Source organism: Ochotona curzoniae, unplaced genomic scaffold (assembly GCF_017591425.1).
Source record: "Ochotona curzoniae isolate NIBS_2020 unplaced genomic scaffold, NIBS_Ocur_1.0 contig_3819, whole genome shotgun sequence".
Classification (NCBI taxonomy): Eukaryota; Metazoa; Chordata; class Mammalia; order Lagomorpha; family Ochotonidae; genus Ochotona; species Ochotona curzoniae.
In genome coordinates, this window is record NW_024466004.1 from 4,690,250 (window position 1) to 4,705,986 (window position 15,737).

General features: G+C 38.6%; 1 protein-coding gene across 2 annotated transcripts in view; it reads left to right on the forward strand.

Moving 5' to 3' along the window:
* Nucleotides 1-15,737, forward strand: part of DNAH8 (dynein axonemal heavy chain 8) — a 288,139-nt gene that overhangs the window by 181,195 nt on the left and 91,207 nt on the right. For both annotated transcript variants that reach the window (XM_040982961.1, XM_040982963.1), the window contains exons 65-71: nucleotides 456-623; nucleotides 1,500-1,715; nucleotides 4,555-4,692; nucleotides 7,636-7,763; nucleotides 8,530-8,701; nucleotides 11,341-11,496; nucleotides 14,509-14,664. In XM_040982961.1, the coding sequence (XP_040838895.1) occupies nucleotides 456-623; nucleotides 1,500-1,715; nucleotides 4,555-4,692; nucleotides 7,636-7,763; nucleotides 8,530-8,701; nucleotides 11,341-11,496; nucleotides 14,509-14,664 (1,134 nt within the window). The remainder of the gene's footprint in view (nucleotides 1-455; nucleotides 624-1,499; nucleotides 1,716-4,554; nucleotides 4,693-7,635; nucleotides 7,764-8,529; nucleotides 8,702-11,340; nucleotides 11,497-14,508; nucleotides 14,665-15,737) is intronic.

Sequence of the window (15,737 nt, forward strand, 5' to 3'; positions counted from 1 at the left end):
AAACATTCAGAAATATCTTTAAAATTATATGTTACAATAACCTCTCTCATGTTCTAGTTCCTCTCCCTTTTATAGACAGGAAGCTAAGACTAAAGGTGGTGTTTCTGAGATTCAAGACTTTTGTCTCTCTTCATATCCATACATGACGTGGGCTGTGCTTTGAAGATGCAAGTCCTCTATACATAATAGTTCTGGGGAGGTAGACGATGAATTGTAGTGACACTGCAAGCCAATTAGTTAGGAAGAACGGGAGGAAAAAAAAAATAAAAGCAAAAACAGGCTCATCTGAGAGCTATGGAGCAAAAATCTTGGAATTCAAACTCCTGAGGAGATAATGTTAGAAAGTGGGAAATATATATATATATATATATATAGTTTTTTACATTAATTATTTTAAAATAAGGTGATTAATATTACTCAACAAAAAGTGAGTTGATTCTTTATTCCAAATACAGACTATCAAACCAAATGATATTGCCACAGTCAGGAAACTTGCTAAACCACCGCATCTTATTATGAGAATCATGGACTGTGTGCTGTTGCTGTTCCAAAAGAAAATCGACCCTGTTACTATGGATCCAGAGAAACCTTGTTGTAAGCCATCGTGGGGCGAGTCATTAAAGGTAAGAAATAACATCTGTCTGTGTCAGTCTTCTCAAGGCATCAGGTGTCCCTGGCCTAGGACGCTCAATATGCTCAATATAGATACTCAATAAAGACCAGACCAGCTGGTAGACAATAATGGGTCATTATGTAGTTAAGAATTAAACTAATATAAGCAGGGCTAAATTTTAAAGATGAGTGCCTTAACTAATTGATTCAACACACAGAATAACAGAGAAAGAGAGAGTTTCTATCTACAGGTTGTGTCCCCAAATGCTCACAACAGTGGGAGCTGGGCCTAACTGAATCCGGCAGTTGGACACTCAACCCAGATCTCCCACATGGGTGGCAGGGACCCAAGTGTTCAAAATATCATCTGCTGCCTTCTAGAATGCACATAAACAGCTGAATTGAAAGTGAAGGCATGGGCTGGATTCCAGCATTACAGAGACCCCAGCATCCCAATATGGGATGTGGACATCACACACATCACCTACGCCAAACGCCTTTGTTTTATGAAATCTGTCTGGAACCATGAACTAGTGGTTAGTATTGGCATAGCTTTGGTGCCAATCCAGTCCAGTCTCCCAAAAAGACTAACCAACCAACAAACAAACAAAAAACAAAAAACAAAACTATGAGTCTGTTGGTGCTTACCAGGACAGGAAACTTGAGGGTGTTTGTTGTTGTTGTTGTTGTTGTTTACCATGGAAATCAGAAGGCAAGATATAATTTACAGATTTGGTTAAGTTTTGCCAACGATCTATTTTGAATGTTTAAACCAAATCAATATTACCTCTTTGGGGGAAAAAATGCAATTGGGAGATACATGTTAGCACAGGAAGAAAGGATTTTGTTTTCTCCCAGACCTCACAGTTTGTGGTACTATTTTTCAGTTGATGAGTGCAACAGGATTCCTGTTTAGCCTTCAGCAGTTCCCCAAGGACACTATAAATGAAGAGACTGTTGAGTTACTACAGCCGTATTTTAATATGGATGATTACACTTTCGACAGTGCCAAAAAAGTCTGTGGGAATGTGGCTGGTCTACTGTCCTGGACACTTGCTATGGCAACATTTTATGGCATTAATAGGGAGGTGCTGCCTCTGAAGGTAACATTTTATCTCTTTCTAGTAAATCAATGTTTAGTCAAATTGATCATTGATATCATTGCGGTTGAAAGATAAGGCATAATTTAGCTAGTAGAGGCAGGTATCCTATTATCACTTTTTCCTTTTTTTCTCTACATCCTCTCAATATTTCTCATTTATTTTTATATCTGTTACATACTTGTGTTTCTTAGCAATGTAAACAGTTAACTAAAACCAACTTATTTACTTCTTCAGGAAATAAATTTATTAGGAATAATAATCAAGCTGTCATAAAAGAGAACTTACCATTTCATTAAAGCTTGCATGTAGGTTTTGGAGACTGAATTCAATCACTGCATTCCAAGCAAAACACAAAAAGCAGGATCTAGACCTAGAAGTATTTAAAATTTCAAAGATAATCTTATGTGTAATCCAAGAATCAATTTTTAAAAATTCCTTTTTAAAACTGAGGATGTTGTACACCTTCCGCAACTCTAAATGCTAGAAGATGAAGAAACACATGCGATTTTCACAAGGAAATTGCTGTGGTCTAAGAATTGAGGGAAGGGCAGAGCAGCTTTCTTTGTTTGAGGGGAGAAAAGCATTCTTAGGGATGCAACTTAGCTCACACACACACACAACACATCTATACCCTGCCAGACTGTCCTTTACATCAGAGGAAATAGGCATTTTTAGGAGTAGGAGAATTCATAAAATACCACTTAGATTTGTACTACATGTGGACCCCACCTGTTGGCGCTCATCCCCCAGTGCCCACCTTAGCTAAAGGAGTTGTGCTTGTTCTGTGGAATAGAAGATGCTAAGTAGGTGGACAGAGGGCTGCTGTTTTTCATAAAGCTCTTATAGAATGGGCTACCTCTTTAAACTCTGTACAGAAGCAATCTTGATTAAAAAAAAACACAGAAATTAAATTTAAAAAAATAAATGAGATTTCACCAAGGAAAATGATGAGGAAAGATAACAAAGACACCTGAAAACAAAAATGTTGTGAAAGCAGAGCTACCATCAGTGTAGAACTCAAGAAGCCAGGCACACGAAAAGAGAGATGTTTCTTACTGATAAAAATTGTGATCTACAGTGAAAATTCAATTATCATAATGCTTTACACAATAAATAACCTACTATCAAATTACATAAGCAACACCTATTTGTCTTCTGAGTAAAGATGAAACCCGGCATTGTCATCTGAGATTGTTGCACTTTGCTGTCAGTCTTGGGTAGACCTTGTGGGCGGCAGGGTCAGCTGTGCAGATACGCACACGAGGCCTGGGTTTAAAGGAACCTCCTTTGGTTTAATGCTCTGTTGTTGTGTTCTTGAAATTTTTAATATTTTAACAAGGCACTCAACCTTTTGATTTTGCACTTGGGGACTACAAATTAGAGTCAGTCCGAGTAGAGGTCAATGAATATTTATGTAGCAATTTCATACAATGTTATTTTTAAAGTTGAGCTGACTTATTATTAAACTTCTAGAATGTTAACAAATAATAGAAAGTTCTTTCTAGTGTCCCAGAAACATTTACTAAAGTCGATTCTGTTCAATACGGAAAAAGGAGTTTGGTTTAATTCTCCCAAGCAAAAATTCCTGGTGCCTCATTTTCAAATGGTAAGCAATAAAACCAGGAAGTTTGCATTTTTAAAAACAATATCACTTCCGTTTAGGAAATGAGGAGAATGAGCTAGTTATCAACACTTTTGTGATATATGTGTGACCCCGAAAGGCACGTATACAATCCCTACATGGATTGGAGACATACAACATTCTGCTTACAAGTTAAAGCACAGCCTCACTCACAAGCACACATACAGAGCTGACAGAACAGAGCGAACAAAAATGACATTAACGATTATAGAAAAACACAAGAATGAATGGGTGGATAAATCTTAAGAACTGATATTTTGCAGCCATGAACTACAAAGATATATTTCTGGAAAATCTAATCTAATGGAGAAGAAAACACCAAAACAAATGAGGATAGAATGATAGATCCGTAAATATCATAAGCATTTGTATTTAACTAACTAAAAAAAACACACACAAAAAATTTGCAGTTTTATGTAAACACATTAGAAATCTAAATGAAATAATGTTTTCTGGGAAAAGGGTTAAACTCAAATAAATCAAATATTGAGAAAGAAAAATGAGCAGAAAAACTTTGCCAGAAAACTCTGGGCCTACATTATTTCTCTGAATAACTATTTAAAAAATACAAGAAACAGAAATTACCATATTGTAAGGCAAAGAAAAAAACAACTTGTTGCAATTATTTCATTTCAAAGACTGTTATCCCCCCAAATAATCCAAGTTGCTTGTACATTCAATAATACTTAGCACAGAATTATTTTTAAAAATTTAACTTAGAAGGAAAGTAAGAAATGTATGAAAGTAGAAGGGCTAAGTAAATAAAATATTCAAAATATGGAGTATGACTCAGCTATATAATGTTAATGAAAATGGTTTAAGGATGTGGAAAATAATTATGCCATGTTAAATGAAAAAAGTCAAAAGATAATTTATCTATTTATTTACTTAATACTCATAGATTGCTTCTGAGTAAAAACTAAGGATAATTTTGGCTCTCTTTTCTGTATATTGCTGTGTATATTGCTGTGCTCTCCGTATTTGTAACATGGAACATTAATAATTAAAAAGAAAAAGAATTATTGATTATCCCCCAAAACTCTGCTTTCCTAGCAGGCAGCACTGAAACAAATGACCTCCAAAGTACTATCTACCACAAAAAAATTATGTAATTTATGTTGCTATTTGTTAATTGGAATCATGAATGTTTCATGCAACAAATGTGGCTGCAGGAATCATCTCTTCTTTCTTTTTCAGGCAAACCTGGCCAAGCAGGAAGGCCGGTTGGCAGTTGCTAATGCTGAATTAGGGAAGGCACAGGCACTGCTGGATGAAAAGCAAGCTGAGCTGGATAAAGTGCAAGCCAAGTTTGATGCTGCAATGAATGAGAAAATGGTGAGATGAATGACACAAAATGACTAACATGACAAACTTAGACTTGACCCAACTAGAAACCTTGGCAGTTAATATTGTGATGAAAAGATACTTTCCCAAATGCGTCTGCTCACTGGCTGTGTCTACCTGCTTTGGGTCTTAGATTCTCAAAATTTATTTTTGTGTTCTTAATCCTGTGTCTGTAAGAGAAAGCGGTGATATCACATAGAGTACTGGCTTTGGAGTGAGAAACCTGAGTTCAAGATCCAGCCCAGACATTTTATTGATTGTGCAATTTAAGGCAGTTGTCCTCTCTTGACCTGTACCATGGGGATCCTGATATGACCTCTTGAGGTGGGTTGTCAGCAGTGGTGAGGTTTGATAAATGTCTCAGCTCTGGAAGGTGGTAGGTGATAATGGGACGGAGAAGAAAAGCCATTATCTCCAGTATTTCTAGTCTTCTAGTGGTGTTAATATTCCCACTACTGCCAATTTTAACTACTAGTGTGGGAGTAGACATTGGGGACAGCAGATGAAATACTGTTTGGGACATCTGCATCCTGCAGCGGAGTGTCCAGCTCTTATCCTGGCTCTGCTTCCTGTGAACGCACATTCTAGGAGGTAGCAGAGGGTGGTCCAAGCACTTGGGCCCTGCCACCAGTGTGGGAGTTCCAAACTATGAGTTCCTGGCTTCTGACTTTGGCCTGGCCCAACTCCTGGTATTTGGACAGTGGACCAATGGATGGAAGAGCTCCCTGTCTCTATGAGTGTATGTATGTCCCTGTCTCTTTATCTCTGCTGTTCTGCTGCTAAAATACATCTTTAAAAATAAATAAAGCTTAAAAAGTATGTAACAGTGTGACCTTGAGAGGAGATTTTATAGATTTGAATGGAGATACAAAGCAGCACCACAGTGTACACTGTTACCCCAATTTTAAGATATGGTGGCTTCACTGAAGTTATCTGGACAATAAGACGCTGGACTTTATGCTAGGTATATGCTTGCAATGAAGGAATCTCAACTGAACTTGAACTGTGGTTATGCAGCAAGGTGGAAGAATCCACTATGGGGGGAGGGGTATGGGAGGGGTGGGGGGAATCCCCAGTGCCTATAAAACTGTATCACATAATACAATGTTAATAACAATAAAAAAAAAAGAAAGTGAAAAAAAAAGATATGGTGGCTTGAATATTCTCAGGAGCATGGTTAATACTGCAAAGCAAACTATTTGAAAGTGATGAGTTTTTCTTATTGGTTATCTTTGCTTTCAGTATAATTTTTTAGCTGTACGTTTACATAATTTAGTTTTAAATAATAGTTGTATTTAACTGCAGTTCACAAATTTTTTCAAAGTTTAACAATTGGTTCTTATGATCTGTGAGAAATCTGACTACAGCACACTTCTGGTATAAGGAATTTCGCTGGGAGAAAGTATTTTGCAAATGACAAAGAACTCAGGATACTTATTAAATCCAAAACTGGAACAGTATATTTTGTCAGTATGATTCTGTTTAATAGTAATATTATTTTAATTTTGTGTGACATGGATTCTGTCTCACAAGATTACTCTTCTTGAAACTTCCTGAGATAAAAGCAGTATGCATGGAATAAATCAAAATGTAATATGCAAAGTTTTGCTCACATTTAGACTTTAGATTATACTTATTTTTTTCAAACTAAGAGATTTCCCTATGCATCGTTAAAATTAAAATAGCTATGTTTCTCCTAAATTTATAGTATAACGTATAGAATTTTTTAATTTTTGTGATGTGTAGCTTAATGGAAGAAGCCATCTTAAATTTTCTTCTCAATTGAATCTTTAACGACATGTTACTTTCTTTGACAGTATAAAAACATCCAGGCACACAAGAGACCTCAAATTTTTTTATGTATGAATATAATAATTTTCTTAAAAGTATTTATTTAGAAAGGCATAATGATAAAGACTGGGGGTAGACAGATAGAGAGATTTTCCTTCTGCTGGCTCACTCCCTAAATACCTAAAAAGCCCAGGGCTGGATCATGCTGAAATCAGGAGCCCAGAATTCCATCTGGGTCTTGCACGTGAGTGGCAGGGGCCTCAGTACTTGGCTGTCGTCTGCCACTGTTTTTCCAGGCACCCTAGCAGGTAGCTTGATTGGAGCTGCAACAGCCAGGACTTGGTCTTATGCTCTGATAGGAGATGCCAGCATCCCAGATAGTGACCTAATCCCCCGCACCACAACACCAGCCTCTATGACAGATGTTTAACCAAGTGCTTAAAAGTCTTTGAGGGATGGGCATTTGGTGCAGTGGTGAATATGTTTGCATCCCATAGTGAGGTACCTGAATTCAAGTCCTGGTTCCTCCACTTCCTGTCTAAGACACCACAGGAGGCAACAGATAATAGCTTAAGTTATTGAGGCTCATCATCCTTTTGGGAGACCTGGATTGAGTTCTAGGCTTCTGGCTAGCTCAGCCTGGCTCAGCTCTGACCCCACACATTTGGGGAGTAAACCAGCATGTGGAGATTTATGCCTGCCTGCCTTTCTTCCTTCCTTCCTTCCTCCCTTCCTTCCTTCCTTCCTTCCTTCCTCTCTCAAGACTTATTTATTTTTATTGGATAGCCAGATTTTTGAGACAGGGAGAGGCAGAAAGAGCTTTTTTCATCCATTGGTTCACTCTCCAAATGGCTGCAATGGCTGGAGGTGAGACCACCAGAAACTTGGAGTTTCTGGGTCTCCTACATGGGTGCAGGGTCCCAAGGCTGTGGGCCATCCTCCGCTGGTTTCTCAGGCTATAAGCAGGAAACTGCATTAGAGGTGGGGCAGCCAGGACACAAAGCAGTGCCCAGATGGGATGTTGGTGCTTGCAGAAGGAAGATTAGCCAGGAAAGCTCTTGCGCCACACGTCCCCTTCCCCCTGCCTTACAAATTAATATGGAAGGGCCCAGTTCTTAAGACATTGGCTCTTTCTGAATGCAGGATTTGCTCAATGATGCTGACATGTGCCGGAAAAAGATGCAGGCGGCTTCCACTCTCATTGATGGGCTGAGTGGAGAAAAAGTCCGGTGGACCCAGCAAAGTAAAGAATTTAAAGCTCAGATTAATAGGTATGAATTTTGGTTTATGTTAAAAATAATTTCCCCTCTTAGTTTAGTCATGAACCCAAATGCCATCTCTTGATGACATTAGCGCATGTAAAGCCCACTCCCATGTTGGAGCCCACATCTCCTTAATTTTCACCGGTCGATTCCTGAATCTTATCACCTGGGAAAGTGCATACAGCCTCAGAGAGTGTAGGGGGTGGGGGAGGAGTGGGGAAGGGGGGAGGGATGGAGGGAGGGAAAGAGATAGAGGAGAGTTTTTAGGTGTGGTTCAGCAATGTGGGTTTTCAGTGACTTGGCCGGAACAACCCAGATGCGCTCTCCAGGTCACTGTCCTTTCCTCAGCAATGTCCAGAGTGTGGAGCAATGATTCATTTTGGTTGCAAGGGTGCATTGCCTGGTGTCCGGGAATGGGAGAGCAGTAGGGAACTGGGTGGTGGAAGGATTCGGGGGATTGGTGGGAAGAGGGAAGAAATAGTTCAACACAAGACCAAATCTGAACCAGACTGGGGCACATGGGATGAGAAGAGGTGATTTTCCTTGAGGCACCAAGTGTCTGGGTTTAGGGCCTTCGGGAATCTTCCTTCCTTCTGACTGACCCTACCCACATGTGGCCATCCTCATACCTCTCCAGGTGTGGGGGGCTCCTTTTCACATCATCCCCTTCACAAAGCAAAGCTGCAGCAATAGCCTTCTGGATTCCTTCCTAGGGGAGTATGAAATGTGCCCCGTGACTCAGTGTGTGGAGGACTGCATGTGTTCCCCTTCACAGGCTTGTGGGCGATATTCTGCTGTGCACTGGCTTCCTCTCCTACCTCGGGCCTTTCAACCAGATATTTAGGAACTATTTGCTGAAAGAACAATGGGAGATCGAATTGAAAGCAAGGAAAATTCCTTTCACTGAAAACCTGAATCTGATTTCAATGCTGGTGGATCCTCCAACTGTAAGTCTTCCTGTCCTTCTACTACTTCCGTTTGGGTTTTATTTTATTTCTCTCTGATGGAAAGAAAAAAACCTGTTTCATTTGCTTGAAAAGATTTCTTTGAAACTGTTTAAGAAGTAAGACAAAAATAAAGAATTTTTTCTGTTGTATAGAGTTTTCTTTTTATTTTAAAAAATTTTGCTTTCAAATTAAACCGACTGCACTGCTATAAACTAAAAGATCATTCCTGAATTAGGAGCTTACCAGCATGGTGCTCTTATAACTTTCCATTACTTACACCACTCTTGTGAAGTCATATTCCCTTTCAAGGATTTTAGACAAATGTAGGCATTATTTCAACCCTACATGCTGGTGACTTTAATCTCTAAATGTCTTTTTTAAATTTATTATTCATTTTTAAAATATTTAAAATCCATTTCTTGTATTTGAGAGATGCAAGGAAGGGGTAGAGGAGAGAAGGGAAGAGAGATTCCTTGCTTCTCCCATCCCCTGGTTACTCCTTCAGAGGGTGGGAACCTAATCCACCATGTGGATGGAGGGACCCAAGTACTTGAGTTGTTACTGCTCCCAGAGTGTGCATTAGCAAGAAGCTGGAATTGAGAGTAGAGCTTGAGCTCAAACCCCGACACTGAAATGCGAGATATTTGCAGCCCCAGACAGCAGCCTCACTGTTGTACCTATTGCCTACATCCCTTGCAACCTGTAGCCTACCTCTGTTTTCAATTATCACATAAAAATTTGTACCTATCTGATATGAAGTGCAGTGTGATATTTTGATTCTTATACAGTATGAAATGGTCAGCAGAGATTTATTACCATATGTATCACCTCAAACATTTATCTTTTTTTGTTAACTGTCTTAAAATACACGCAATAAAATGTTGTCCATTATAGCTACTCTACAATGCTATAGAAAACTAGAACTGTTCCCTGCTCTATGTGTTTTTGTACTTGATAACCAATCTCTCTACAATTGCCCCTCCCCTTTCACCTTCCTAGCCCGTGATAATGGCTGTTCTATTTGAGTAAAATTCATTTATTTAGCTTCCACATGAGTGAGATCATGTGGTGTTCCTGTGCTTGGCTCACTTCACTAAACATAATGTCCTCCCTGGTTTATCCCTGTGCAGCAAATGGCAGGACTTTGTTCTTGTGGGCAGCATAATACTCCACTGTGTGTGTGTGTGTACTTTTACCCATTTATCTATTGATGAATACCTGGGGATGGTGCCTTATTTTGGCTGTTGTGAACAGAGTTGCATTAACATAGGAGCACAGCTATCTCTTTGATATCATGATTTTCTTTCTTTTGGTTATATACCTGGTGGTGGCGTTACTGAATCATATCGTAGTCTTATTCTCGGGTCTTTGATAACGCTTCCTCCAGGTGCCCCTATTGGCTGTACTAGTTTATATCCCCACCAACAGGGTGTGAGAATCTCCTCTTTCTCCTCATGTTCTCCAGTATTTGTTATTTTTTTTTTTGTCTTTCTGATTATAGTCATTCTAATTAGGGTGAGGTGATATCTCCTTGTGGTTTTGATTTGCATTTCCCCGATGACTAATATTCACTGTCTTTCTTAGTGTCCAATAACACAGCAGCATGTTCTTATGTCACTGAGTAATGATAGTGTGTCCTATCACACGAACCTCGCTTGCTGGGAATTTGATACCGTCGTCAATTTCCAGTAGGTCTCACAGAGCACCGGTGGTAATGAATGCTTTCCAGGCAATTTATATTCATGAGTTGCTTTTCTGATTTGCAAATAGGCTCTCCAGTTGCTGCTTCCTTAGGGGATGTCATGTTCTCTGTATTTAAAAAAGTTAAAAATTAATCCTTTCAATTCAAACAATGTTAAACTCACTGCTACAGGGAATATATTAGGTGTTAGAGATACATTTGGGTGCTGACAAAGTAATTGGGACAGGATATTCTTTATTAATTATGGCCTTTGTGGGGGACAAAGGTGGAAAATGGTTGGCTCTTTGGTGGTTTCATTAGCTACATGGAGGGAAGCTGCCATTGTCATTGATGAGCTCCCACCAATAGAATGTCTCTTCTCATCTTTCCTCATCTAATTTCTCTCAGCCTCTGCCTTCACCTATATCCCACATGGGCAGAACCAAAGACGGGGAAGCATCCAGGGGGCATATCCCTAGGGGTTTATCTTCCTTTCTGACATCTCATTATATGCATCACTGCTGCTAACTGTAGACCAGGCTTAAAAATGTAACCAATTTATAATGTTTTCCCTAAATATGACCATACATGCCTCTACGAGGGATCTTCAGAAAGTTCATGGAGAGTGCATGTTACAAAAAAAGTAAAAAAATTCTGTCTAAAATTGTTTATATTTCAATTCTGTTTTCCTATGAACTTTTGAAAGTACTGTGTGCAATGTAAAGGGATATTACCAGTTTTATGTTATTAAAGAAAGGATATATCAGTTATAAACTTATTTTTTAAAGTTAATACTATTTGAATTACATTTAATAGCTTTTTTCCCCTGTGTACCAATGACATATCTCAATGATATATCTCAAGGGAAAAAAAGGTATAACTGAATTTTAAATTGTGAAACTTTTAGTTATTAATGAGAGATCTCTTGTGAGCAACATATCCACTTCCTGTTGTGTAGATTGGTGAGTGGGGACTGCAGGGATTACCTGGAGACGATCTCTCCATTCAGAATGGCATTATTGTGACAAAGGCCACCAGGTATCCGCTCCTCATAGACCCACAAACTCAAGGCAAAACTTGGATCAAATCAAAAGAAAAAGAAAATGATTTGCAGGTATGTGTCGTTTGGTGCATAATGACAGTAATCAGGTAGTCATGTAATATGTCCAAAATTTTAATTTGTTAATTACAAAATTGTCCTCTCTGTGATAAATATTTTGCTCATGTATATTGTTGATTGTTGTGCCCATAATATGAGTCAATATCTTTGATAATTTTCTGTCCTTTGCACTCTGCCTGGATCTCATCCTCTCCCTTTCTATCTCATGCACTTACTCTGATGCTTTTGCCAACATCAAATGTAGCTCTTGTTCTGGGCTTTGGGTTTGGACATATGAGAAAATAGCAAGATTGGAATCCCTCCACTCAAGGCTGTGCATATCAGCATGACTCAAAACAGCACTACATAGAAGGGCAGAGTGTACATAGCATTTAGAGTCTAATAAGGTGTTAAGTTTAAAGTTAGATAGGAAAGGACAGGATTTCAACATGCTTGGCTTCCTTGAGGATCTTGTTACTGTTGACTTTTTGCAGTTCCACTACCCAAGTGGGCTATTCAGTATTTCATAGACATTGGGCCCAGATTTCTAAGTCTCCTGCCTCTGAATTTTTGCTCAATAAACTCCTGGTTCCTGGTTTCATCCTGACCCAGCCCTCTGGGGAATAAACCAGCAGATGGAAGATCTCTCTCTTTTTCTCTCTCTGTAACTTTACCTCTCAAATACATCTTTAAAATAAGAAGGTATTGAAGATGGTTAAAGATAATGTTAAATAAGCAGTTGCAAAAACCCTTGTCTCTTAGGAAAGAAATCCCAACAGTAGAGCTTGAACCCTGGATGAATAGAGCAGGACGTAAGCCAATTTTATCTTATCAGGACCTTGCTTCATCTTATGAATAAGCTGGCCAAAGCTCATTGCTTAGGTTCATTTCCCAGTCAGCTCAAGGAAGGCCGTTACAACATATCTGTTGTATGAGGAAGGCCAGTGAGCCAGGAACACAGCTTTCTTCAGGGATAGGATTTTTTTTTTTAATTAGAGTTATTACCTTTTTAATCAAACAAGGACAAAGTAGACTTATTTAAATTTTAAATACGCATTCATTTTCATAGCATTTCACACATGGATACTTCAAGAATTATGGAGAAGTGCAATTGAAGGATAAATGTGGGTAGGCATTTGGTGACATGTTAGATGCCACTTAGGACACCCACATTCCTCAGAGTGCCCTGGGATTCAAGTCCTGGACCTTTTCTTGATTTATTCTCTCTCTCTTTGTCTGTCTGTCTGTCTCTCTCTCAGAATTGTCTTCCTGCCACCTACTTGGATTAAGTACTTGTCTTTTGGCTTTAGTCCTGACCTGCCCTAGTTATTGCACACGTTTGTGGAGTGAATGCATGAATGAGTGCATGGGTCTACTTCTCTCTCTCTCTCCTGTAACTCTCAAATAAGTTAAACAATTAAACTTTAAAAAATAAAAGATGTTTATTTTGTTGCAAAACTTTTTGACAATCATTTACATTTTCTCTAATGCTTATTTCTGTGAACTTTTTAGAGACCCACCCACATATGCAGGAATTTCAAAATGTTTCCACCAAGGCAAATTTAATTTTTGTAAACCATGTAATCACTCATTCTTCCAGTTGATCTTCCTTAGTCCGTTTTTTTTTTTTTAAGATTTATTTTGTTATTTACTGAAAGGCAGACTTACAGTGTCTGGTAACTCCATCCAGGTGTACCATTTGAGTAGCATGGGCTCAAGCACTTGAGCCATCTTCTGCACTTGATCTTAGCCAAAAGGCCAAGAAACAATTTGAGCTATCTTCTAAAGCTTTCTCCAGCACAATTAGCAGAGAGCTGGATTGCAAGCAGAGTAAACTGGGGCTCAAAACAGCACTCTCATGGAATGTCAATATCATAGGTAATACTTTAAAAAAAAGATTTATGTATTTTTTTTTTTATTGGAAAGGCAGATAAACAGAGAGGAGATAGAGAGAGCAAGATCTTCCATCTGCTGCTTTATTCCCCAAGTGACCGCAATGGCCAGAGCTAAACTGATTCAAAGCCAGGAGTTTCTTCCAGGTCTCCCACGTAGGTCCAGGGTCCCAAGGCATTGGGCCATCCTCAACTGCTTTCCCAAGCCACAAGCAGGGAGCTGGATGGGAAGTGGAGCAGCTGGGATACGAACCATTTGGGATCCTGATGCATTCAAGGGGAGGAGTTTAGTCACCTGGCTGTTGTGCCAGGCCCCATAGGTGGTACTTTAACCTACTCTGCCACAGTATCCACAATCATGTAAAGGAAATAGTTATTCAGAGAATAGTATATAACAATATTGAGAACTGAAAACTGAGTCCTTAGGAATCCTTATAGTTAGGCCAAGGGAAGTATCATAGGAGAATAAGAGTCCCAAGCCAATTGGCTCAAGAAAAGATCAACTGGTATTGTGTGTCTATTTTAACTAATAGAAAATATCAATTTAAAGACAAAGGAACCCCGCCAGACATTTTTCTTTAATTTTTTTTAACGTAAGACTATATGAAGTCATTTTTTAGTCTTCTGGGTTGATCTTGTGGAAAGTAACAGTTATGTTCTTCAGTGTGTTACTAACATTCAGAAGGCAAGAATGAAAATTTTGTTTGATTCCATTTATATTTTCTGACATTCCTGTGATTACTTTGATAACTTATTCATCTCATCAGCTTCTAAGAAGATACAGAAATATCACAAATATGCAAGTGACTTTGCTTTGTCTGGGTGACAGCAGCTATCTATGTAAGCTTAAAAGGTTTGACCCTTAGCTTTTTCTCTTTCATCTGCCAGGAGCAGAACTCTGATATTTCTTCCATGTAAGGATCAGAGACCTCATTACTTGTTAAGGGCTACAACAAAAGCGTGACCACTATATTTTGAAAATCGATTTTTGATTGCTATTTTTATTTTCATAAGCAAGAATTCCCTTATTGTGCCTAAAATTTGTAGTCACCTGTCCCGCCAATCTCCTGACGTCCACTTAGAAAGAATCAGGCTCTTTGCGACATGGGTAGACTAAGGCATTCTTGATTTCCAGGTGACATCTCTGAATCACAAATACTTCCGCACGCACTTAGAGGACAGCCTCTCCTTGGGCCGACCCCTTCTCATAGAGGACATTCGTGAGGAGCTGGATCCAGCCTTGGATAATGTATTGGAAAAGAATTTCATTAAATCAGGCTCCACTTACAAGGTGAGCTTTGTGAAAAAGAAAGAACAATGGTGACATCTACTTCTCTTTCTGAGGATAGCAGCGAAGGTACTTTCCTTCAGGTGGTAGTATTCAGTACAATAGAAACAATGATTTCCAAACTGATATTCAGTGTTGCCATTTATTCTTTATATGCTATCAAGAAAAAGGAAGAGAGCAATATCTTGGTGAGAGCAGTCATTGTGCAGGAACTAAACATATAAGGGAAACACTATTCTTAATATGTTTGTGTTACACAAAATAGATACGTGATTTAGCAACTCTGAGAAAATTGGTTTTACAAGGCATGTATACATTCTTACATGAAAAATCTAGATTTCCTCCCTGGAGAAATTGGCATTTTAATAAAGGCTTTAGACATTGATTTGTTCATTCTCTCTTTATTAACTTTCCATCTAAATTCATCAACTTGGCTGGAAGCTGGGGGATAGCATTCCCAATGGTGAATGATAGCATGAATTGTTTGCAATGTAAGTGGTTTTGTCTTAGACTGGAATTATTCTCTGACTTTGGCATTCTTTGAATTTATTTCTTGAGGAATGCCAGCATTGCTCTTGAGTTTTTTATTCCACGAAGGACAGCTTAATTTCTTGAATATCTGTTAACAAGTAAAGGATGAGAATTTTCTCATTAAAGAAAGATGGATTTATTTTTAAAATGTCTCCAAAATGTGAATCCTTTAATATGCCATTTAAAAGAATCCATTCAGCAAAAGTTCATCTAAGAAATACCTAAACCTTAGTAAGTTTATAGGAAAAAATTCAAATGGAACTCGGTCAATGTTTTATCACCACTCTGCTATGAGATTATTCATTTCAGATAAGGAAGCTAAGAACAAAATGTTGGTGATTTGCTGTTTGGATATTGTGAATTCATCCACAATTTTGAACTGCACTGTAAAGACTGTTTAGTTGACAAATGAACATTACATATATTTGGAGTGCACAGCATAATGATTTCACATAGGTATCTATTGTGTGAGGATTGCCATAGTCAAGTAATTGACAAGTTTGCTCTGAGTTGAACAGGATCCGGAGTCCAAGCTCATGCAGACA